The following is a 26,942-nucleotide window of genomic DNA, read 5'->3' as shown; positions in this document are numbered from 1 at the left end:
ATGGGACTAAAGTTTTTAAAACACTTTTGGTGGAAAGAAATCATCAATTTTAAAACTTTCCTAACACATGCTACTGGTCAATTGCCTGAATTTCTGCATGAGAGGACTACTGTTATCAGAAACCAACGCTACACCATGTAAATGAGCAGGCAAATGCCAGAGCCACATGACAAGTACAACGTGAATACCAACACAATACTTTCCCTAGGGAGACTGTTGTGACTAAAATTTGTTAAATATACACGTTTTTGTTTGATATACAGGCCTTCATTTTCAAACCTGAGCAACCCAGTTAGGACATTCTTTTTTGCATGGTTCAACGGTGCCTAACAGATCCTTTCATCCAAACTCCAAGTGCAAAGTGGGCCTCCTGCGGTTCATAAACGCCATCTTCTTTGAGCACAGGCTTTGTGTGGTCCTCAGCAGACAGGATGATTGCAAAACATAAACATGACAATGAATGGTCATTTAGCATGATTCTGTGTAGAAAGGCTGAGGGGGTTCAGGTTTGACGAAAATCCATTGACATTTTGGGTCTCCAGTTCTGCAAGCATCAATGTTTTCTGCCTATGGTACCTATTTCTCTTTGCTGCGATCGCTGATATAGAAACATGGAAAGGCATTAATTAGTATATGCAGTGCTCGGAGTATAGGATAAAGTTACAGGTAAAATAAAAGTGGAAAAAAGTATTGAAAATAAAAGGATAATCATTCATTATTGTGCACTTTTTTTATATTATTATTATTATTTTACATTGGTTTGTTGTGTGACTTTCCATTAATAACTTCAAAGATTAATACAGAATACAAATTCTAACTTATCAAACCTTAAACTGAATTGCATCATAAGTCAAAACAGAAACAGAAAAGATGAGTGTTTCTCATACCACGACCTAAGTTTCCCATGCAAGAATAAAAAAAAAAACTAAGAGATTGTAATAGCAATGTTCCTGAGGAAATGGAAACCAGATAAATGCATGCCTGTGTGGATATAATAGAGCATGCCTTGTTCAAGATAACCTGCTGAACCTACATCATCTGCCAATGATAATAGTTTGACAAATAGGATAGAAGTGAGAGATCTGGCTAGAATTTAATGCAAAACCAGGATAGACACGGATCACTTATGATAATATTTTGAGAATTGGTCGGAAATGAGAGGTCTGAAAAAACTAGGATCGACATGGATCACTTAACTTTCGGAAATTTCTAGGCGACATTTGAGAAAGAACCTGCTGTTACTGAAACAATTTAAGATTCATGGGCTATGTCACAGGGACTCGGCCAACTAGGTGCCGCACCCGCGTCGACGCGACACGACGTGGGTGACGTGTGGGTGCGGCACCCGGTGCGGTCAACCTGACCCTGGGTGCGTTCAACGAACCCAGGGTCATTTATGTCCCAACTTTTGGACTTTATATATATATATATAATTTTTTATATTTTTGCTGCACCCCCCGCACTCGCACCCATGTGACAGTTCATGGGCATATGATACATTTTAGATCATATGAAATCTTTCTTGAAAGAGATAAGACTAATACGTGCTGCATAAGGTTTCATAACAGAGCACTTTTCAATAGTTTTGTAGGACAAACTTTCAAATCATTGGCAGTACTTTAACAGTGACAAAGATACAGTTGGAACCTGCCAGCAAGCATAATTGTTAGGATAAGCATGTATTTCAACTCACGCATTGTGGGAACGTGGGAACACACATATCACAATGGAATCAAAGTTTAGATGTAGAAGATACAGTTCTGTACTTTGAGTAAAGTGAGGCTGTCATGCTGCTCTTTCTCATTTCCCCAATTATTCATTAAAAAATGTGGCATTTTTTTAATCTTTCTATACAGGCAACATCTTATTGAATTCAACTTAAATTTAATATCACTGGCTTTCTTCATAAACATGATTTCACATAAACTCATCTAGAGTTGAAACTTCATGCTACACATGGAATTGTGCATCTCAAAGCAAGGCTCTGCAAAGTGCTAACCAAGCAACAAAAAACTCATCCATTTACCTCCCTAACAAAAACATGCTATTCAGATCTAGAATGTCCTTCAAAATAGTTTATTGACTCATAAGATCCCATTTCCATGGAACTCCAAGATACCAAACATGACTATTTCATAATTTAATTGATTGATGAAGATGTCAAATCGGAAAAATACTTCTTGGTTAAAAGTAACATGGAAGAGGAGAGGACAGTAGTTGCCTATCTTAGTGAAATAGATGCAGTACACTATTGATTGGTATAAAGTGTGATGATGATGATACATTACCCTATTAATTCAAATTCCATGAAAAACTAAAAGAGCAGCATCAACAAATTAATACGAGGAGATACATTTAGTAAATACAAGCAAGAACCATCATGAACATGGAGAGAAATGAGCAACATTATCCTTGAAAGAGACAATCACTAAATTACTCAAGACTCATTACAGTTGGTCATAAAGGCTGCATTAATTGCTGTTAGTAATTAGCAAGGGAACCTTATATGACTTAATAACCAAAGGTGATATGCATACAAGATAATCAGAACTCTGAATCATACGAAGTAAGTTGATGGTAAGCATGAGAAAAACAAACTGAAAATACAAGTGTTGCTTCACTTACAAACTAAATCGTGAGGAAGCTCAAAGTCATAATCATTTCTCCCCCTTCTGATGCAGATTATATAAATAATTAGAATCAACAGGACTATAAAAATGATGCATGCCAGGACTATTGCAATTTTAGCACCATCAGATAAGCCCCTTTTTCCCCACGAGAATGGACAAGCTGGTAAAGTGGGAACACCACAAAGGTCCTTGTTACTAGAAAGACTGCAAAATCAATCACAGAAAAAAAAAATGAGGAACTAGCACCGATAAATTCATAACCCCTCACAAAAAAAAATCTAATCACATATTAAAGATAAAAAGGGACAAAAATAATGGGCATCAAAATAAAACACAATTCTAGGAAATCATCCCCAAGACAAAACCAAGACACTGCACTAGGTGAGCCATATGGTCATTTTTACCACATGCCTAATTTAAATCATAATGTACACAAGATCATCTCTAATGAAACCTTTTTCACAAGGAAAGATAATTTGATTTATTTACTTATTTATTTTTTGGAAAGCTAGTGCTCATGTAATATCTGTTATAGATACATTTAACATTAAATCATACCAACAACCTATGTCACAGGGATTCGGCTAGCAGGGTGCCGCACTCGCGTCGACACGACTCGACGCGGGTGCGGCACCGGGTGCGGTCAACCCGATCCTGGGTGCGTTGACCGCACCCAGGATCATTTAGGTCCATTTTTTTTTTGGATTTTTTTTTTAAATTTGTCCTATGAAATGGGCTGCGGATTTTTTTTTAAAAAAAAAATCTGCTGACAGCTGTTGCTGCTCCTGCCTGATCCTTCTTTTTCGTAAAGGATTTTCTCTCTCCATAATAAATGATAATGATGGTGGTAGCCTTGCTGATTCTTCTTTTTCATAAAGGATTTTCTCTCTCCATAATAAATGATAATGATGGTGGTAGCCTTGCTGATCCTTCTTTTTCATAAAGGATTTTCTCTCTCCATAATAAATGATAATGATGGTGGTAGCCTTGGGGTTAGTATTCACTGTTCTCCTGACGAGATGGGTGTGCTATGCAGCTATATATAAAATGAAATTTGAAAAAACCCGCGTCGGGTTAGTATTCACTGTTCTCCTGACGAGATGGGTGCGCTATGCAGCTGTATATAAAATGAAATTTGAAAAAAACCCGCGTCGGGTTAGTATTCTGACGAGATGGGTGCGCTATGCAGCTGTATATAAAATGAAATTTGAAAAAACCCGCGTCGGGGGAACCCCGGACCCCCTTATATATATATATATATATATATATATATATATATATATATATATATATATATATATATATTTACATTTTTGCCCCTGCCGCACCCCCGCGCCCGCACCCGCACCCGCACCCGCACCCGCACCCGCACCCTCACCCTCACCCATGTGACATAGCCAACAACCTATGATAACATTACATCGTTCCAGCAGCCACTTCATCATATTCATAAAAGGCTCACCATCGAAACATCTCATATCTTCCAATTTTATTGGGGAGGATGATCTCCACCAGACACTCATTCAGGTTTCTTGTGGGGGTTGACAAACCCAGTGCATGCTTGCAGCTATAGAAAAGATGTAAAGAAACCACATAGTTTGACAAAAAGCAAACTTAAAGTGACTGTTTTAACCAAAAGTTCATAACTTAAGCTATTGCAAAGGCTAGATCATTATTAACTTCCAAGAACTGAATGATTCTTATATTAAGCAATATACAAAGTGCTGCCAAATTTCGAACTCTGCCCCTGATTTATATTGTAGCTTCTATTGGTACTTATCCAGATCCATGCTGCTGTGACTGTCATCAGTTCTGATTTGATCTGATACACAGTTCTAATTCGATAGCTTTAATGACATGGATCAGATTGTCTCTATACCTGGATTGGTCTTCGCTCCAGTCTGGAATAAACTGATTCTGAGCTATGTCCAGGTAAGGAATATCTGACCATACCCAGATCACACTATTTTTTACACATAAAGCTAAAATTTGGAAATTTGTGCTGCTTGGTTTCACACTGGTACAACATGAACAATCTAATAAGATGCAGACTGGGATTTGGATGGACAACAAGTCAACCTGGTTTTGAAATTTTCAAGCCCTGTCTGCTGCTATCCAGCAAACGTGTCTCAGCAGTTACACATGAAAACAGAGACCTATTTGTCATTTATACTTGTTTTGGAACATGAGAACAAAACCTGTTGTGAAATGAAATCTTTAATTGCAGTCTTGTCGTGGCCACAGACAAGCCTATAAGTATAATCCAAATCTAACTTGCACTAACCCAACACATGATTGTAAAGGTTTCATAGAGAAATCTCAAAATTACCAAACCATATTTCAACCTAGTTCCACTTTTCATATTTTTCATCATTTTGAGGATCCTCAAAGTAACCAGAGCTTTCCTTTTACAATGATGTACTTCTGAATCTTGATTGTGCCATTTAGGAATTGCTTCTAGAATCATGATCTTGACAAAATATCACATTAACTTTTCAAAAGCAAGAGAACTTATGGTTGCACTCACCAAATAACAGCCTAACCAAAAGACAATGCAAAAGCCTAGGGAATTGCACACTAGTGCATGAAACACCTGATACTAGAAAAACAACTATAATAAATATGAAATATCTTAACCAATGTAAGTATAGCACTGTATCATACGCTACGTATCATTATTATGGAAAATAACTATACTATACACACTCATATACGAGTGTGTATCGTATTCGTATCGTATGTATTGTACGATGCAACCTTGTATCGTACCATATCGTATGATACACTTTCATCGCACTTTAAAAATAGCCGAATTGCAATTTTTTTTAGGGTTTTAAAGACCTATTGAGGGTCAACTCTCTCATTTGTGTAGAGGCCATTAGAGAGATAACCACACACCCTAGGAGTTGTGAGAGCGATTTGGGGGTCGATCTGTGCGTAAGGAAGAGGGCATTTGCGGTTTGCTTTAGTAAGAGTGCATTCCACCATTTTTTCACTAAAAGAAGTGGGTCAAGGCAAAAATCCATATCCTTTGCTTCTTATTGAGTGTTTTTGGAGAAAGATGACATCAAATGATCCGGCAAGGCAATGGGCATTCAAGTAATTAGTGGAAACAGATTGAAAATCGAGTGCAACTATTGCCATACTATTTGTTTGGGAGGTATCTCTCGGTTGAAGCATCATTTAGCCGGGACACATCTCAATGTTGTGGTCTGTATGTCAAGAAATTTGTTGGATGCCGTGAAATGGAAATGCCAACAATTACTCACTGGTCTGAGAGAAAAAAGACAAGAAAAAGAGATGAGTGAGGCAAAAATGAGGTATATGTAGCTTTGGGAAAACAAAGATGAGCTCCCTACTTTTGATCCTACAACAACTAGCATAGCATTAGAAGTAGGAAGTTATGTAGCGAAAGAGAAATGTATGGTTGGTGCAAGTAGTAGTAGTACCACAGGCACAAAAATAAGAGGGAGCTCTTCGAGAGGAGGTAGAACTAGAGCTCTATTAGGAGCTTTTTTCCTCACTGTTAAATTGTAGATATCTATACATATTTTGTATATATATTCATATTTATTGTTGTAACTATTTTCTTTTTTACCTTTTCTTTTTCTTTTAATTTGGTTCTTTTCGAACTAGTGAACATCTATGTCACACGGACTCGGCTAAGGAGGTGCCGCACCCGAGTCGACACGCCCCGACACGGGTGCAGACTCGGGTGCGGCTTCGGACTCGGTCAACGCCGAGTTGGACTCGGTCAACGAGTCCAGGCCGAGTCCGTCCACATTTTGGACTCGGTCAACTTTGACCGAGTCCAAAAATGTCCCTAAAAAATCAATTTTTTATATTTTTTATTTAAAAAAATATATATAAATTGTGCACAGTCTGTGACTATGTGACTGTGCACAGTGCAGTCACAGACTGTGACTGTGACTGTGCACAGTCACAGTGCTGTGGACTGTGCCTGTGCACAGTCACACAAACTGTGCTGTGGCATTTTAAAAATAAAATAAAATTATATATATATATATATATATATATATATATATATTTTGCCGAGTTTCCGTGTCCAAAAATTTTAAAATTGTGCCGCACCCGCACCCGCACCCATGTGACATAGGTGAACATAAAGTTAACTAGTCAATAAAGTTGTTGGAATTGTTTCAATAACTTTAAATAGAGTTATTGGAGCTGCTCTATTAAGCTCCCTTGTTGTATATAAATAGGGGTGAACCCTCTCTCTATGTAATGCTTTTTACATATGCACCACAATAAAATATTATTATTTTTATGCTCTTGTGCACCCTTGTGTTGGTTTGGTGAATGTGCCCCTTTGTGGGTTTGTGAGTGAACTCCATAGTGGGTTCCCCTTTTGGTGATTGTTCACATTTATATCTGAAATGAAATGGGGATCTTCGAAACACGAGCTTTGATTAACAAGAGCAAGTGTCAAGAATGACACTAAAGCATAACCCTTAAAAAGGGTATAACTGGAAACAAAATAAAAATAAAAATGTATTCTTTATTGATATGAAAAACCAATTGCTTAAGAAGCATTGGAGTAAAATACAAGAGGGGCTGCACCCCTTTATATACACAGCTGAAAGAGGACTCAATAGAGCTGTTGGGCACAGTCCAAATAGAGCTGTTGGAATGTGTCAGTCCAACAGCTCTATTGCTAGTCAAGTCTGGACAGTACTTGACTAGCAACAGTCATTCTAGTTCAAACTGAACTAGATGACATAAAGACAAAAAATAAAAATAAAGGAAAAAAATACAGAAAAGAAAGAAATTAAAAATGTATTTATATATATATAATAATATAATATTATTATATATACATATATGTACAGTTTTACATTTTAACACTCCCCCTCAAACTTACGGTACAATGAGCGAAAGTTTGTCTAAGAGAAAGTGAAATCGGGGAGCAGCAAGAGGCTTTGTAAAGAGGTCTGCTAACTGATATTCTGAAGTGACATATGGCAGATCAATTATCCCGTGTAGATATTCCTCTCTGACGTAGTGACAATCCATTTCGATGTGTTTGGTGCGTTCGTGGAATGTTCTGTTACTGGCAATGTAGATCGCACTTTTGTTGTCACAACACATTTGTGAAGCCTTTGTTGCTTCAACTCCCATGTCAACAAGCAGTCGTCGGAGCCAAACTACTTCCATGGTCGTGGTTGCCATGGCTCTGTATTCAGCTTCGGTGGATGAGAGAGATACCTTCTGCTGCTTTTTACACCTCCACGAGATTAATGATTCCCCTAAAAAGACACAAAAGCCAGTGGTTGAGTGTCTGTTATTGGGATCACCTCCCCAATCAGCATCAGTATATGCAATTAAATCAAGAGAAGAGGAGGAAGATAAGAAAAGTCCTCGTGAAAGAGAGGACTTGATGTATCTGATAATACGCATGACTGCTCCCATATGAACAGAAGTAGGAGCATGTTGAAATTGACTTGCTGTATGAACAGCATGTGCTATATCTGGTCTGGTAATGGATAGATAGGAAAGTGCCCCGACAAGCTGTCTGTAAGGAGTAGGGTCTGCAAGAAGTTCTCCATCATCAATCTTCATTTTAACATTAACAACTTCTGGAGTGTCAACTTTCTTATCATCAGTAATACCAGACCTGAAAACAATATCAAAAGCAAATTTAGTCTGAGATAATAAATATCCTCTAGGAGAATAAGCAACTTCAATGCCTAAAAAATATCTCAACAAGCCCAAATCAGTCATTTCAAAATGAGATTTAAGAAGTGTTTTGATTGTTTCAACTCCCTGTTTATCGCTTCCGGTGATGATCATATCATCCACATAGAGAAGAAGCACAATGATCCCTGCATCAGAATTCTTAATAAACAAAGCAGTGTCAGTTAAACAGAATTGAAAACCAATATCAATCATAACACGACTAAACCTATCATACCAAGCTTTTGGTGCTTGTTTAAGTCCATAAAGAGCTTTTTCTAAGCGAAGGACTTTACCCTTAGGAATACTTAGACCAGGAGGGGGTTCCATATATACTTCTTCAACTAGCTTTCCATTTAAAAAAGCATTTTTGACATCCATTTGAAAAATAGACCATTTTTTGATAGAAGCTAAGGCAATTAAGGTTCGGACAGTAGTCATACGAGCCACCGGAGCAAAGGTTTCTTCATAATCAATCCCATATTCTTGGGCATAACCTTTGGCTACTAAACGGGCTTTATATCTTTCAAGAGTACCATCACTCTTGGTTTTAATTTTATAAACCCATCGACATCCTATAGTTTTCTTCCCTGGAGGAAGATCTTGAATATTCCATGTAGAAGCCTTTTCAAGTGCATCTAATTCAACTTTCATGGCTTCTATCCATTTGATATCATTTTTTGCTTGAAAATATGTGGATGGTTCTTCATATGAGTGAATTAATGCAATAACTGCCCTATATGTGGGTGAGAAAGACTCGTATGATACAAACTTTTCTGGAGGCCTCGAGATTCGGGATGATTGTCTAGTTGGAATGTTAGAATATTTCTCAAGTGCACATGGAGTATTAGACTCTTGTCGCTTGGAATATTGAATACTAGTATCTCTATGAACTTCTTCATTTTCAACATTAAGATCAATAATTCTTGGATCATCATCAAAGTTACAATCAAGGTCATATTCATCAGATGTTGATGTTAGATCTAGCAAAAAGGAGTACTCAGTGACGTCTTTTAATTTTCTAAAATCAAAGAAGCTCTCCTTTTCAAGAAAGGAAACATTTCTAGACACATATAGTTTATTATTTTTGAAGTCAAAACATCTATAACCTTTCTGGTTTTCAGCATATCCTAAAAAGGCACAGGGAATCGCACGAGGGGAAAGTTTATCATTTTTGTCAGTAAATATGAAACATTTACACCCAAATATTCTTAATCTAGAGTAGTCTGGAGAAATGTTCATAAGTTTTTCAATGGGAGTGATATTTTGTAACGAAGAAGATGGCATCCTATTAATGAGATAGGTGGCAGTTAAGGCAGCTTCTGCCCAAAAGTCTTTAGGGACTTGATTTGCTATTAATAAAGTTCTAGTGGTTTCTATAATATGGCGATGTTTTCGTTCTGCCAGTCCATTTTGTTGAGGTGTATAAGGACAAGATCTTTGATGTGTGATGCCATGCAATTTAAGATAATTTTGAAAATCTGTGGATAAAAACTCTCCCCCTGAATCTGTGCGAAAAATAGTAATATCATTTTGAAATTTGTTTTTAACCATATTATAAAAAGTTTGAAAGTATGAAAATACTTCAGACTTATGTTTGAGAAAGTACATCCACGTATGTCGGGAGAAATCATCGACAAAAATAACATAGTAAACAAATCCTCCTTTAGAAATTACTGGTGCAGGACCCCAAACATCCGAGTGTATTAATTCAAGTGGTCTTGAAGAGAAAAAGGTTCTGTTCTGAAATGGTAATCTTTTCATTTTGCCGAGAATACAATCTTTACAATCAAATGATTCAGAGTTACAAAATTTCCCTAGATTTGGAAAATGTTGGATTTTGGCTATATGTGGGTGACCAAGTCTCTTATGCCACAGTTCCAACTCTATTTTTTGAATATTATAACAAAAAGCTTTCTTCGGCATTTCCAAAAAATCCATGTAATAGAGTCCTCCTTCTCTATGGCCTTCCCCAATCAGCTTGCCTGACTGGCGATCCTGTACCCAACAACCATGAGAAGAAAAAGAAATATTACACCCATAATCAGAAATTTGAGATACAGATAAAAGATTTAAATTTAATTTGGGAACATGTCTAATTTCTGGAATAAAAAAATTTTTTGTTTTATAAATTTTTTCAAAATTTCCTATTCCTTCTATTTCAAGAGAAGTCCCATCAGCAGTAAAGACCTTTGACACACTTGTTTTATTTTTAATACATTTGGATAGACTTTGATTATTTGGGGTCATATGAAAAGATGCACAAGAGTCAAGAAGCCAAGAAATTTTACCTAAATCAGAAAAAGATGAGGCTGCTGCGCCGGTTGAAGCTTCAGATGAGGAAGAGGCACCTTTGATGAGAGGCTGAAGGATCTCCATTAGTTGGGCCAGGGAAACTGGTGCATCCTGATCTTTAGGCTCCGATCCAACAATTGCAGCTCTTTTTTCTCTCAGCTCCTTAAGTTTGGGACATTGTGGTCTGTAGTGTCCCGGTTCATGACAGTGATGACAAATAACTTTCTTCTTATCATAGTCACCATTTTGTCGGTTAAAGTGAGGAGGCCTATATGATCGAACATGATTCCCTGGTCTAGACACGGCTAAAACGGAATCATCTTCAATTTTTAAAGAACCTTTCCGGAGACGATTTTCTTCCATTGTTAACTCTTCAATAGTTTCAACAATAGAAGGAATTTTTCCCCGGTGAAGTAGGGTCGATTTAGTGGTTTCAAATTCCGGCCTTAATCCAGTGATAAACTGGTAAAAATGTTCAACATCGAGTTGTTTCTGACGAAGCTCGATGTCTTCGGCACAATGCCACTTTGGTTCTAAAAGGGAAAGTTCTTCCCAAAGTTCGGACAACCCATTGTAATATTCACGAATAGTTTTGTCTCCTTGTGTCATCATTCGAACTTTTTCTTGGAGGTTGCACACGTGTGCAATATCTTTAAGGGAATACATATTCTTAAGGTATTCCCATGCCTTATCGGCATGATCAAATTTGGCAAGACTTGAGCATTTTTTAATGTCAACTCTATTGATAAGCCATGACATTATCTTCGCATGAGATATTCTCCATTCTTTCCATTTCTTCTCGTATGAGGCAATAGCCTTGATTTCTCTTCTTCCGATAGAGGGACGTCTTTATCTCCCTCCTTTTTAGTAAGAGATAGCTTAGGTTCCGAATCGGAACCATCCACAATCCCCCATAAGCCTTTTCCCCATATATTGTGCTTCATGATTGAAGCCCATGTTACATAGTTCGTATCGCTTAGTTTCATAGGCATGATGGTGACTTTATCATTGTCATCCATCGATTACAAGGAGAGAAAGAATAGGGATAGAAGAGAAACAAGAAGGAAAATGAGAAAGAAAGAAAAAAAAACAATACAACAAGATGTGAAATCTTCTCCAATGAAGTGATAAAACACTTCTCTTCAAGTGGCGAACACTTTTGCAAACGGGCACGGAAACCGAGGCAGCTTTTCCTCAAGATTTAGTACTTCCGCGGCTTTGATACCATGAAATGAAATGGGGATCTTCGAAACACGAGCTTTGATTAACAAGAGCAAGTGTCAAGAATGACACTAAAGCATAACCCTTAAAAATGGTATAACTGGAAACAAAATAAAAATAAAAATGTATTCTTTATTGATATGAAAAACCAATTGCTTAAGAAGCATTGGAGTAAAATACAAGAGGGGCTGCACCCCTTTATATACACAGCTGAAAGAGGACTCAATAGAGCTGTTGGGCACAGTCCAACAGCTCTATTTAGAGCTGTTGGAATGTGTCAGTCCAACAGCTCTATTGCTAGTCAAGTCTGGACAGTACTTGACTAGCAACAGTCATTCTAGTTCAAACTGAACTAGATGACATAAAGACAAAAAATAAAAATAAAGGAAAAAAAATACAGAAAAGAAAGAAATTAAAAATGTATTTATATATATATATAATAATATAATATTATTATATATACATATATGTACAGTTTTACATTTTAACAATATCAACTTGGTGAACTTTGTTGGTGATATTTGAAGACTTCCATACCTTAACATGGTATGAGAGCTTGGTGGAACTTGGCTCCTTATTGATGTTCGTGGGATCATGGTCGTGCATTTGAAAATTCAAATTCAAATGTTCATGTGATCCATTGGTGGTGCGCTTTTTTGGTGGAGTGCTCTTGTTCTTGTGCTCTCCTCTTTTTCTCATTTTTTTCTCTTTCTCACCTCTCCTCTTTATCTCTCTTTCTCTCGTATCCTTATAAAAATGGATGAGAAAGTGTCATCATTATGCCAGTGAAACTAAATGATACATAACATGGTCTTCTATTATGAAACACCATATTTGGAGGAAGGGGTTGTAACGACTAGTTGATGAATCCTATCCGGAGCCTAAACTAGTTATTACTAAGGTAGATAACGAGAAAGAAGCTTCACTTATAAAGGGTGAGAAAACTAAAGCCCTAGCTACTTATGAGAAAAAGTGAAAGAAATGGAGGATGGGACATGCTAAGATCATATCTTGGCTTATAAATAGTGTGGATATTAAAAAATACTCAAGTCTTGTTAAGTTTAAGCATGCGAAAAAAGCATGAGAATACCTCAAAAATATGTATTCCCTTAAGGATATTGCACATGTATGCAATTTGCAAGATAATTTTTTTTGACAGTGCAAGTCTAGTAAAAAATATAACTGCACTAAAAAAGATGTTTTCATTATGAGTGAAATGCATATATCTATTCACAAAACAGAAAGTCATGAGAAATTATAGATATTGTATTTAAAAGTGAATTCTAGGATTCAAGTGTGAAGTTGTTGATAATAACTATACCTTTGGTAAAGGTATTTTGATTGGTTGACAGTGAAGACAGACCAACTATGGGTCATCTCTATGAGGCCATGAATAAGGAAAAAGAGGTCATTAGAGATAATTTGAATGGAATAAAAAAATTTTACATGTCTATATGGAACATCATTGATCATAGAAACTTCATCAACCATTTCATGCTGCAACATATTATTTAAATCATGCATTTAGATACTCCCCTATATTTAAAATGGATAAAGAAGTCAACAAGCGACTTTTGGATTATATCGAAAGGTTGAACCTTGATTATGATGTTTAAGATCAAATTCATAAAGAAATAAAAATTTATGATGATGCATTGTATGATATGGGAAAACCTGCAGCAGTGCAAAACTGTGGCACGATGCGGCCATGTAATTTATTTTGTCTATTTCAATTTTAATTTTATATTGTTATTTAATTATGATGTTTTATATGATAGTATCTGTTATTGTTTTATTGATTTCTCATTTTCTTGTTTTTTTTCAAATATGTGATTGACCAGGTTTGTAAGTAATGTTCAAAATTTAAGAGCTTTTGTCATTCACATTTTTAGTTAAACGTGTAGTGCAAGTGGATGCGAGAGAAATTGGATCATCTTTGAGCAAATACATACAAAACAAAGAAATAGATTGAAACATGAATGACCTCCTCTAAGTTCACTACAACTTACAGCTGAGGCAAAGATATATAAATTTATAAAGTTTATTTGTCATTTTCATGTGTTTATTTAAAGTTTTTTTTTATATCATACAAAACACAACTAATTTTAATTTTTTCATTTCATCTTTTTACTTTTTAGGCAACTAGAAAAATTATCATCAAGGAGGCACAAAAAGCAATTTGATCTCATTGGTTTGAAAATTTTTGATGTATTGGATCTATGGGTTCAAGAAGAAGCAAACATTTTAAAAGAAGAGGACATTCAATGGATCAACGCGGAAAGAGCACAGGAGGTAGATGATAAAGAACCTACCTATATTGGAGACGAAGAAGAAGATAATGATGATGATAATGATTGAGGGTATATTTAAAAAAAAATGGTTATTTAACTGTTAAGTATTCAGTTATTTTGTTTTTGTTTATGTAATATAAAAGTATGAGTCTTGTGGCATGTTCTTAATTGCAAGATATTTAATATTTTGCATTGTTCTTGTGAGATAGTTGATGTTTAATGATGTTTTAATGCAACTCATAGAGACATAAATGCTTCATATGTGATTTTATGCAATTCATAATTGTTTTATGTGTTATAATTTTTTTCAAATTTTTGCTAAATTTTCCTTTTTTTCTGATATTTTTTGAATTTTTTTTAAAAAAAATGTATTAAAAATTTATGATTTTTTACGATACAATACGTATCTTATTTTGGGCCCGACCGATATGGGTAACGATACGATACGTACAACCTTGATCTTAACTGTCAACACATCAAAATTTATGTAGGATAGAACATTGAGTATCAAAAAAGCACTTTTTTGTGTTTAGATCACAAAGGAGAAGCTTCATAAGGAGAAACAATTTCATGAAAAGGAGCATACTCAATGATTCCACCATGAACACCAACAGAGTAAATCTTATCAGGTACTTGTCCTTCCAATTCATTATCATTTAATAGCCTGCAATAGAACAAAATTGTTAAGAAATCATACAAGGAAATTTTCAACTATGTACTTCAATTAGATGAGAAAAAAAGTAAGATATTAAAACAAATGAATTAATACGAGGAGACTGACTTCAAGTCTCCAATTCAGAATGGATAAAAAACAATTTAAATGCATGTAACATGAACAAAGATGACCAATGTCACACCTCATATGTTTAATACATGATCCATTTATGCTCATGATATAAGACTAACAATCATACCACACACAAAAAAAAGAAATAAGACTAACAATCATACCCTTCCTGAAAGCTCCGAATTTCAAAAACTAGTTTCTAATAACAAAAGTTTGAATGCATCTGAAAAGAAAAAATAAAAGCAAAAGCAGGTAGGGCATGATTGATGAAGGGGATAGTACGGCACAGTAGAGCAGTAACCAGATTACCAACTATAATAGAAGCCATGGTACCAATACTGGTAATATAGGAAGGACCCCTTATGGAGTTCAGAATACTCATTAGAGAACCTCTTAATGGACTTCATCTCCTTGTTCTTAAGCTTACTGAGGAATCAGAAAAGGTTACCAGCTTCATACTCCAGTAGAAAATATTGTCAAGTAATGATACATAGATTTGGGTGTGACACAGGCAGGCAGAGTATGACACAAAATTTATAAAAAATGGGTACATGGGTATGTATGTGGTATATACATGCATATAAATATAAATATAATATATATATATATATATATGTGTGTGTGTGTGTGTGTGTGTGTGTGTGTGTGTGTGTGTGTGTGTGTGTGTGTATGAATGAATGTATGTATACAAAAAAAAGTGCAATTATCTATACATATGAAGTAATAGGCCGTAAATTATAAACTAAGATTAAAAATGTCAAAGGTCTACAATTAACTAAAAAATAATGGTTAATAAATATATAGTTAGCAGTACACTTTTGAGGTTGAGCTTAGACTACATGAATGATAGGATCATAAGGTGGATAAGATGGGTCAAGTTACATTTGAAACCCAGTTGACCCATACCGAGAAGTATCCAGTACTTGTATGGGTATGACACTAGCATATAGGCCCACTAGAAGTACCCATGTTACTTAGATGTTGGACAATATGTACAGGCCAATTTCACGAGGTTTTTTCTCTGTTAAAAACTTTTAATGCATAAAGCATATTACTAGATCATTTTCCTTTCATCTGTGTTTTATACTGTCTACACCCACTTGGGTAGTATTTATCATCCAACAAATCATTTAACACATAAACCATATTATTGTTTTTTTCTTCATGTTTGTGTCAATAAATCCAGTTTCATGTTAGAACAACCACGTGAACTGTCATGAATCTATTCCATGCGATGAGGATAAGAATTGAAAAAATATTTTTATGTGATAAGTGTACAGCTGGATGCCTTTAAATAACAGGGTGTAACAAGACAAGCTTATCCACATTTAACACTTGTAGAAAGATTTTTCCTTAAGGGTGTGTTTCATTCTCAGTATGACACCTGCGTGGAGACAAAGCAGCCCCTGTGCAGGAGTTGTACCACATTTGATTAGTGGGCCAAAGCAGTCCCCACAGGGACAGCTTTTTTTCCACCATTTTACATTATAAAGAGGTGTCAGGGGACCCGTGAGTTGCATCCCATGGTCCTGGATAGATGCACCTTAAATTTCCTAGGTGATACCTAAATTGATTAAGAACCATCTGAACACAGTAATGGCATCCACCGACTGATTGAGCATGAAGTTAATGTCCCTCTGCTTCAGCATTAGAAGATCAGGTAACTTGCCAAAATTTCAAAAAGGATCATTGAGGCTTTCAATTTTTTAGAACATCACAAAACCTAAAGGAAATACTATGTCATTGCCAGAATGCCTCTAATGGAAAATGCTAAGCTTCTCCATGTAAATGCTTTCCCTAAAATGTGCAACAATATACCATAAAATTTCCAAATCACTAAGCCCTGTTACCAAGTAATATAGAGAAATACTGGAGTATATGCAGATCTATATTGCAACTGCAAGCTTAAGACATGCAAATTTTAGGAATAAATAATACCCTCACCAAATCATAAAGTAGAATAACAAAAATGGCCGTTATATTATTAAAATTTGGAAGGTAGATTGAATATTGCATGTGTTCCATGCAAAAAGTATCCAATGACGATTCCATAAAATAGGAAACAGTTTTTAGGAGCAAAACAACTTACACAACTTGAAGATTTGAAGAACCTAAGTTGTCAGGGATAGCTCCTGATAACACATTATGTGACAAGTCCCTGCACATTGGCTCTCAGCATAAGCTATATTAATAGGAAACTAAATGCATCAAGAAAGTACATGTCATGCATTTTTTTATTCATTAAGAGTCCTAAAAAATATAGAGATAAATAGCATGTGCTAACCTCTTGAAATATAAAAGCAACTATATATTTACGAACTTAAAATTCAAAATCTATGGAGGTTATGCATCTAGATATAACAAAAGTGAGGTTACTGGTTGGGATTATGAGACATTCTTCTGTACCAAGTATCATCTGCTTGATGATCTAAAATGGGAACACCTTGGTACAGCCTTCATAAGAGTAAACTTTTAACTATAAAAGAATGGTTCTCCTTATAAAGGTATTTAAGATGCATAAATTGGTAAAAGAGAAATATTTACATGTAGTCTATGAAGATAAGTGTTAATGAAAATAGACAAATTAATGCATTAGTAAGAATTTGACTTCAACTTTGAGATATGTAATGGGCAGTCCTTTGTCACAATTAAAAGGACTTGTTACATTGACACTTCAGTCAGTAGGTTATGGAATTTAGTTTTTGCCAATAGAGGAAACTTTCCTAGTTAGAAATGCTTGAGTTCCATTAGATCAAGCATGTAGCAAGTGAAGAGGTAAACAGAAACCATGATTATGCAGTTCAAGGAGAAGGGATGATTCAAAACATACAACTGTACAAGAGATTGATCTCCAAGCCGAGAAGGTATGTTACCACTCAAGCTGTTCCAACTTAAATTCCTGTAGAAAAGACAAATATCTTTCAACATTTTTGGCATAATCAACTCAATATTGCTCCAGAGATAAAAGGTCCTAGAGCACAAACGTTTCTTCAACATTCACTGCTATTGATAAATTGAAAAGGTACTTCTAGAAAAATATTTAATGTATGATTTAGAACATCTGGGAATGCACAAAAGTAACTGAAATTTAGTAATTCTCCATGAACAGGAACACAATAAAAGTATAAAATCAAAGGATACCAAAAGTTCCATACAAGTTAAATGCTACACTGCATTCCCATAAATGTGAAGAAAAGGAATGGTACTTTAAGAGAAAAATGCATAAGCATTGGAAAATAAATAATACTAGGATAAAAAAACGCAAAATAATAGGCTTGCACTGCTTATCAACATCAACATATTTGCAAAGAAAGAACTCCAAGAGGACATCCCATGTGTAACAGAATTATCTTCATTAAATTGGATTAATACAGATTCTAAAATTAGGCTAAAAATCTTCAGGGAGTAGAAAAATAGGAAACCAGGCATGCATGGGATAAAAAGATCTCATTGCAATATCCCAAAAATAAGATCAGACAATACTTCACTAATACTTTCAGGAAATGAAGAAGCATACACAGCCATTTAGGACAAACAACCCAAGTTCTATATGGGATCCTTTTGAGGAGAAGTTAGCATATTTCCACAGAGGCTGTATATTTTAAGAGGAACTTCCCAACAATGTTGTTGAAGCATATGCGATGACCACAATGACAAAGTGATTTTCCTTATGAATCTTTTCTTTTTCAAAATGATCAAGAGGCTTCTGAGTTTTTTCTCATAAAAGTAATTGCCAATATTTTTTATATGGTGCATGTGTGTAATATCATCTCTTAGTAGGACTCAGTTAAAATTTCAATTACTGTACCATAATGGTGGTAGAGAGCATGGATACAGGTCAGAGTTACCGGAAGCTTCTTAGATAGGTAGGAAGCCCGCTTCCCAGAAACTCACTTCGGAATGTGATACTCCTTGCTTCCAAAACTTGATGAGAATCTTGATTCTCCCAGGCTTCTCATATGCTTTCCACACACTTCATCTATTCTTATTATATGTTCTTTCACTCTACTTTTCATGTTTTTTTTTGTGTTTCTTCTCACTCACTTCCATGTGCTTTCTCTAAATTGGCAGTCATCATTTTTAGATTTTGTTAACAATTTAATTCTTACACTAAAATATCATGAAATAGTCACTTTTATTTTAGTTTTTAGTTGGGTTTTATTTCGATTCCCATTCAATTTTTATATTGTTTTTTTTTTATTCCTCACTTCCCATTCCTATACATTTTAAAATGCATCGCTTCTCGCTTCCGCTTCCTAGTCTGGCAACCTTGATACAGGTACACCAGACAGGATACTTCTTTAAACTATTGGTCATGATTCTTTCATGCTTCAACACTATGTCAGGAAAATTTTGGAGGTCGTATAGAGGAGAGAAATATCAACAAGGGTGACTCTCGTGGTGTTTCATAGATAACATAAATGATCATCACATCATTGTGCTATGCATATCCACAAGAATGGCAACAGAAAAATCCATAGGTTAACCAGGAAATTTGACAAATCATCCAAACCATCAGTATCAGAGAAGAACTAATCTCTATGCTAGTAACAACCACAGATTATTGGACCACATTGTGATCCTATTAGAAAAGACATAAAATGCATCGAGTTTTTGCTTGTTGCTTAGTATGCTTACCTACCAATAATGTTTACCTGCTGGTTTTGTTCAATTTACTGCATACATATCCTTAGTCACACAGTTGTTTTACTCTGTATACTTCAATACGTAATCATTCTACACACGGCTTTATGATTTTAAATATTTTCTATCTTCAATAGAAAATTGCTTATCATGTAGTAGCTCGTTCAGTTGTACCAAGAAAAAGACTTCCATATAGCAGAAAATTTTGCAAGTATGCTATGCTCAGGAATCACAATTCTGTTAGTAGATTAATTAAAGAAATCATGCTACTGACATTACATATGACAAAGGCCCTGAAGCAATATAATTTACATATTTTATATGCATTAATTGAAACATTAACAGATAATACTTACAGGCTCAACAAATTCGTTAGAAGATTCATCTGATCACTGATATACCCTTTCAGGCCCTGACTTCCAAGATCCCTAGCCGCACAAGAAGAAATTTTAGTGTGTGTTAGGACATAAATGTACTTTACATGTTTTAAATGATAAGCAGTGATTTAACTTTGAATAAAAGTGTGGATGTTGTCCGTTCAGAACTTTGAGAAACTTAACGATTAGGTAGTTTTAAAGGCTGCATTGTATATAAGAAAACAGAATATTGTCAAGGCAATACAAAGTATGAAAGACAAGTTAATACCATTGCAGATAATTCGTTAAATCAAGCCAAGAAAAGTGAGAACTAGCTCATGTGAGCTGGATCATGAATCGTCAGCTCCCAGTTCACTGAGATCAATGATTTTACAGACACACACGCATATAATATATAATATATATAGGATGCGTCTGTTGTGGTACCGAACCACCATAAGTTAGGGTAGCGTGCTCCTGATTTACATAGAGATGATACCCTAAAGCACAAACTAACCTGTCGATCATGTTTAGTGTGATCTAATGGTTATTTTCATGTATTAGAGATGACTCCAACAAGATGTTTTAGGCCATTTAAACTACCGCATCTTCATGAATTGTGAGCTGTTGATTTTTCACTATACTGAAAATTAAATCTTATGAGGCAATGGAGATGATTAACTCACAAGGAAAATAAATCATTCTAAACACATCTGCATGGTTAGATCCGACATTTATTAGCTAGGTTCATGCAAACAAGAGTATGCACCACCATATGTTATCATTGTTCAGAACTACAATAGATTTTTCTTTTATATATATATATATAGTTGTATTTAACATTAGCTGCATTCAACCAATTGAAAAGACAAAAATACCCTTAAAAGTAATGGCATTCTTGAAGATACATGATCACCTTTTGAGGTAAAAGAAAGTAACTCACTTTTTAAATTCAAATTTGTGTTTCCTTTTTTGTAAAAGGTATTTGACTTTTTTTTAGGCCATTTAAACCAACCTCATCTTCATGAATTATGAACCATTGATTTTTCACTATATTAAAAATTAAATCTTATGAGGCAATGGAGATGATTAACTCACATGGAAAATAAATCATGCTAAACACATCTGCATGGTTAGATCCGACCTTTATTAGCTAGGTTCATGCAAACAAGAGTATGTACCACCATATGTTATCATTGTTCAGAACTACAATAGATTTTTCTTATATATATATATATATATAGTTGTTTTCAACCAATTGAAAAGACAAAAATACCCTTAAAAGTAATGGCATTCTTGAAGATACATGATCACTTTTTGAGGTAAAAAAAGTAACTCACTTTCTAAATTCAAATTTGTGTTTACTTTTTTGTAAAAGGTATTTGACTTTTTTTTTTCCTCCAAAACAAAAACATACTTTATCCAAAAAAATGGCCATGCATTTTCAAAAAATGTCTTTGCTTTTAAGGGCACATTGGTCTTTTCAATTAGTTGAATGCAGCTAATGTTAAATATAACTTGTTTAAGGTCAGATAAACCCATATATATATATATATATTCACTAGAACATGAGTACTACTGTGTGAACCACAATTTTCATGGATTTTTTGTCCTTCTCTCTTAAAATCTAATCATACGGATGTGATCTACATGCTTGGTTTTATAAGGACCATCTCTTGAATCATCTGATCATGATGCATAAACAAGATTTCTTAATGCTTTAAAATCAACAGATCATACTCTTCATAAATATTCAAGCATCCAAAAATAATATTTTTTTAATAAAAAATACATGATCGAACGGTTGATTCCTTGCAAATTCACTATGTTGAACACATCTACATGGTTGGATTTGCAAAAAAGGTATTGGAAATGCCTATGTATAATGAGCAAAGAATAAGAATGACATGCAAAATCTAAATCTGGAAGTAATCTAACACAAATGGATCTATAAATAAACGATAAATAGTATGCGTGTGCAACAATAATGATAGTAAAAATTTATAAATAGATTCTTATAAAGAACAGGAGTCATGTTCATATCATTGGACAACTTTTGAAGACTCGGTCAAAAAGTAATAGCATCCCCACCTAACCAAATTGAGCAAGGATCCTAACAATCATAACTCAACATAAAGCACGAAAAGCATTCATTCAGTGTAACATAATTCAAAAACTAAAATGACAAGCATCCATTTCTCTGAAAATTCTTATTGTTATTCAACTTCTTAAAGTTCTTTCTTAGCAAGATATATGGCATATAATGCATGGTTTTCTTTCTTTCTTCATTGAAAGAAGAGAAACTTCTCTAGCTGCATATATGCGGAGGAGGCCCTATATCTTTCTCCGTATGTGGTGGTTGATCTTCATCTTATGGCAGAAACTGGTGATGGTTGGCCTGTGTCCTTTTCAAAAGGGGTCAAATGACACTATATACCCCCAATATTCTGGCTAAGATGCTCACAAGTTTAAACAGAAGTAAAGGAGGAGAACATTTCGTTGACAACTACTACAAAATCAAGGTTAACTTCTGTGAAGAGGGTTATCATATGTATGTAACCAATCAGTAACCCTGTAATACTATGAAAGCTAATATTATATTACACTTCTATTACATTGTCTACAATCCACACATATATCTTAAATTATAGATTTCATATTCAATGAGTCATGAATTGGAGAAAAACTAACTAAAGTTTCCTTCTCCTGTAAGTTCAGATAATCAATACATCTATCAAAATGAAAAAATAAAGGATTAATTTTACCTCCCAAAATAGGTTTACACTCTATTATGGACGAATTCTACCTCCCAAAATAGGTTGACACTCTATTATGCACGAATTCTACCTCTGAACTTCTATCTCTTCTAATAAGTAGGTCAACACTGTATTACAAAATCAAGGTCAACTTCTGTGAAGAGGGTTATCCTATGTATCTACCAATCAGTAACCCTGTAATACTATGACAGCAAATATTATATTATACTTCCATTACCTTGTCCACAATCCACACATATATCTTAAATTATAGATTTCATGTTCAATGAGTCATGAATTGGAGAAAAAATAACTAAAGCTTCCTTCTCCTGTAAGTTCAGATAATCAATACATCTATCGAAATGAAAAAATAAAGGATTAATTCTACCGCCCAAAGTAGGTTGACACTCTATTATGGATGAATTCTACCTCTGAACTTCTATCTATTCTATAAGTAGGTCGAGACTGTATTATGCATAATTCTAATCTTATTACTTCCAGAAGGCATGATGTCCTCTTTTCCCACATGAATCAGAGAAGCTTCTATCAAGTTCTACATGAACTTATAAGTTTACATACTCAAAATATAAGAACTTAAGCACCACTACTCTGTGGTGCTCTCTTTGCTTCAAAGGAAATTATAGTGAATAACATATGACATATCAAAAGACAAAGAATATGGAAACAAAGAATCAAGATAACACCTTTTGATCTATGGATTCAAAGAAAGTTACTCTAATATGACTGAAATGGTCTTACAACTGTGTTATGACAAGGCCATTCTTTCCGTCATTATGACAGGTTACACCCTCCCAAGCATCCCAAGTGGAAGGAGCACATGGATCACCATTCCAGCCCATTCTGTCAGGAACATGCAGTGACTCCTTCAATGCTCTCATTGCAAGTACTGCCAATTTGGTATACTTTTTTACTTAGATAACAAGAATATCAAATTGGAAAGTTGTTCTCATAAAATGTAGGAAGCACACTATTGCTTCCAAATACAATTTCAAAATTATCCTTTTAGGGATGCAACAAAATTTGAAATGTCTCTGTATCCAAAATGACTACAAAGGTCAACAAAGAGGGGAATCCACAAAAGTCACATCATACCTTGGTTAGGAGCTGTGGTAACGTCAAGAGGAACCATAGCATAGTTCTCGATCCCACATATCAAGGGAGCACCAACCACTGGCACAAGGTTCACATTCAACTGTGTGGTGTTCAGTTTCCGCACAATGTAGTACCATCTAAGAGAAGTGAAACTGCCTGCTTGCTCGAATATATCTATCCTGGTAACATTGTATCCATTGACATATATATCAAAGACACGCTGGCCCGGTTTAGTCACAAAAGGATCTATCTCAGCAAAATGAAACCACAGCAAGTAATCCAACCTAGCATCAACAGTTAATGAATATTCAATGCTTTCACTTAAACCCACTGTTATTGCAGTCTGATACAAATGTTCTGGAAAATAGTCAGGTGCCTGATCAGCACCGTGTATAGGGGTGGTAGTTGAAATTCGTCTAGCATCAACATTCCAATGGCCAAACCTTACATCAGATTGCCAAGCTCTACCAAAGTAATCTGTATCATTGCTAAATCCGGGTCCAAAAGGAAAGGATCCACATGTTAAACGCCCATAGTTTACCAAGATGTGATCCTTCCCCGTAGATGAAGAATCATATGAAAGTGGATCAACCTGTATAATTTCTAAAGATGCAATCACCGGTGCGTCTGTGGCAATGCTATAGAAGCAAATTGTTGCCTGCCCATCATTTACAAATGCGAAAAGATCCGAATAAGCCCCATTTCTGCTTACTGCTTCTTCCCATGGTGATCTCCAACTAAAAACAAGAGTACCCTCAACAGAAACATCAAAGCTTGGTGTCTGCATCTTGTTGTCATAGTTCCCATACACAGTGAATGTCCTAATGAAGTAACGGCCATTCGGGACATTGACATTGTAGCAGTTCTTCTTCCCGGATGAAACGGGGAAAAACCGGAGGGTCCTTTCTTGTTGTTGAATGAAATCCTGTGGGTTTGCAACTAATCCTGTGCTCCCTCCCGTGTAGAACCGGTCTGCTGTCCATGATTGGTTGAATTGGCTAGTGAAATTATCTTGCCCGCCACAGTCGATTAGCAATGAAAAATCTGCATGTGTTCAAGAAGTATCCATAAAACTAAGAACTCTACAACAAGTTTTCTCTAATTCATGGAATTCAACGTCGCCCAAAATCAACTTCAGTAACAGAAGTTCTTGACCCAAATGTAACTAAGAAAAAAACTCAAATCCAAATGCAGAGCCTGACGATAAAACGAAAATTTGCGACTACTTGTACGAATTTCAACAACAAAAATTCATGACCCACATCATGAAATTGCAGAAAGAAGAAAAGTAAAGGAACTCCAGCGCCAACCAATCAGAATTAATAAATGAGAGAGAGAGAGATTCTTACTGTAAGAAGGAACAGAGTGGGAGAGCAGAGGGTGGAGGAGGAGGAGAGAGAGCAGCAAGAGGAGAGGGCGAGCCATGGTAGAGTGTGGAGATGAGTTTTCGCCTCTATCAGGCACTGCGGGTTCGGACACTTAAAGAGAGACAAAGGAAGAGATTGCATTCCGCAGAGAGAGAGAGAGAGAGAGAGAGAGAGAGAGAGAGAGAGAGACTAATGATGCGAGATTACCGGGAGGAGAGGGAGAGAGAGAAAGTGAGGGAGAGGAGTGGGAGGGCATGTCTTATAAGTCAACAGCTTACTCACTAGTTACCGTTGTATATGACAAGCTCTCTCTCTCTCTCTAAGCCCATAATGAATTGTTGGCTAAGCTGGTCCATGACCAGAATGAACCCTTGTTTGGTATGCCTGGGGCCTGCTCAGTTGCCACCTACCTCACCACATCAGCCAAACTCACTAGGGTTTTGGGACGGTTCCATCCAAGGATGTTTTTAACTTTTTACAAACCTTTTGTGAGAAAAAAAGTAAGAGAGAGAGGATCCATCAAAATCTATCTGCACCTTTGAAATTGATAAAAAAGGACCCATCCTTTCACCACCGACAGCAGTACATTTATTAGCGTCCATTCGCCAGATGAGTATTATCTTTGGTTAACAATGCAAGGATGACTCCCCCCCCCCCCCCCAACCCTCTAATCAACCACTACTTGAACATGCATTATATTTTGGAATGAAGGCAATTAAAGGAGTACCTGTGAACCATGGTAAACACAGTCCTAAAATGTATGCAACCATTAACCTGAATTTTTGACTTTTTTATGGCACATGTGACAGCACACAAAAGCAACCCTACACCATCTATCTTAGAGTTTGACTGCCCTCAACAAGGTGGTGGCTTGCCTTATTTCTGTGAACCACCCAAATGACAAACATGCTCAACCACCTTGCTTGGGATCCATAAATGGCAGCTTGAACAATAAATGTGAATGTCACTATCCTGGATCCTTTTGCAGCCTTATATAAACTTCAACTCTCAATGATCCTGATCCAACTTCAATCTATCAAACAAAACCCTGATTCATTTAGTAGGTCAGTTATGCTTACTGGATCAAGTCGGGTATAGGGATGGCATTGGGGGGGGGCGGGAGACAAGGTCTCCACCCCCCCCCCCCTCAAGATTTTATCCTCCACCCCCGCCTCCATTCCCGGCGCGGATGGATTTTATCCTCCACCCCCGCCTTCATCCCCGGTTCAAACGGGGATGAGGCGGGGCGGGGCGGGGATATTGCGGGGAAAAGTGATCGGGGCGGGGTTGAGGCAGGGATGAGGCGGGGATCGTGGTGGGGACAGGGCAGGGCAGGGAAAAGTGCACGTGCATCCCCACCTTCATCCCCGGATGGGGATGGATTTTAACCTTCGTCCCCGCCTCCATCCCCGTTTCATACCCTTCATCCCTGGTCCAAACGGGGCGAGGCGGGGCGGGTCCCCGCTTTCCCCCGGTCTTAGGTCACTCGTATTGAGATTAAACTCGGGTATGAATCTCAAGATGACTTTAGGGGCCAACTTTTTATCCCTAATTGCAAATATGGGTTTCACTTTTTTGAAATTTTAAATATGAGACAACTTTTTCTAGAAACTGTCAAGCAAGGGCTTGCATTTATTATTGTTCTTTAACTTTGCTTAAATCATAAGTCAAATTACAACAGTGACTTTCCTCATTAAGATCAAACCAACAATGTTGTCAATATCAGTGCGTATCTGCCTGAATCGGACGATACGATACTAACCTCTATTGGCTATTTTTTAATAAATA

At 36.0% G+C, this 26,942-nt stretch overlaps 1 protein-coding gene across 1 annotated transcript; it reads right to left on the bottom strand.

Annotated features, from left to right (window-relative positions):
- Positions 1 to 51: 51 nt before the first annotated feature.
- On the bottom strand, positions 52 to 25,253 carry LOC149815721 (receptor-like protein 4). The gene is made up of 9 exons (XM_089990256.1): positions 25,137 to 25,253; positions 23,788 to 24,831; positions 23,434 to 23,581; positions 19,919 to 19,990; positions 17,749 to 17,817; positions 17,008 to 17,076; positions 14,718 to 14,795; positions 2,626 to 2,834; positions 52 to 598 (listed from the first exon to the last, which is right to left on the bottom strand). Exons 1-9 carry the CDS (start codon positions 25,210 to 25,212, stop codon positions 465 to 467), a joined length of 1,899 nt encoding a protein of 632 aa, XP_089846382.1. The 5' UTR covers positions 25,213 to 25,253; the 3' UTR covers positions 52 to 464.
- Between the last annotated feature and the right edge of the window lie 1,689 nt (positions 25,254 to 26,942).

This window comes from Nuphar pumila, chromosome 15, assembly GCF_984573655.1.
Source record: "Nuphar pumila chromosome 15, dmNupPumi1.hap1.1, whole genome shotgun sequence".
NCBI lineage: Eukaryota > Viridiplantae > Streptophyta > Magnoliopsida > Nymphaeales > Nymphaeaceae > Nuphar > Nuphar pumila.
Note: the sequence above shows the minus strand (reverse complement) of the source record. Positions and strands in the feature narration are given on the sequence as shown.

Coding starts and splice junctions, on each gene's coding strand:
- LOC149815721 (XM_089990256.1), bottom strand. CDS start 25,212: ATGGCTCGCCCTCTCCTCTTGCTGCTCTCTCTCCTCCTCCTCCACCCT. Junction 23,582..23,787: donor TACCACAGCTCCTAACCAAG/GTATGATGTGAC, acceptor CCAAATTGGCAG/TACTTGCAATGAGAGCATTG. Junction 19,991..23,433: donor GGCCTTGTCATAACACAGTT/GTAAGACCATTT, acceptor TTGTGCGGCTAG/GGATCTTGGAAGTCAGGGCC.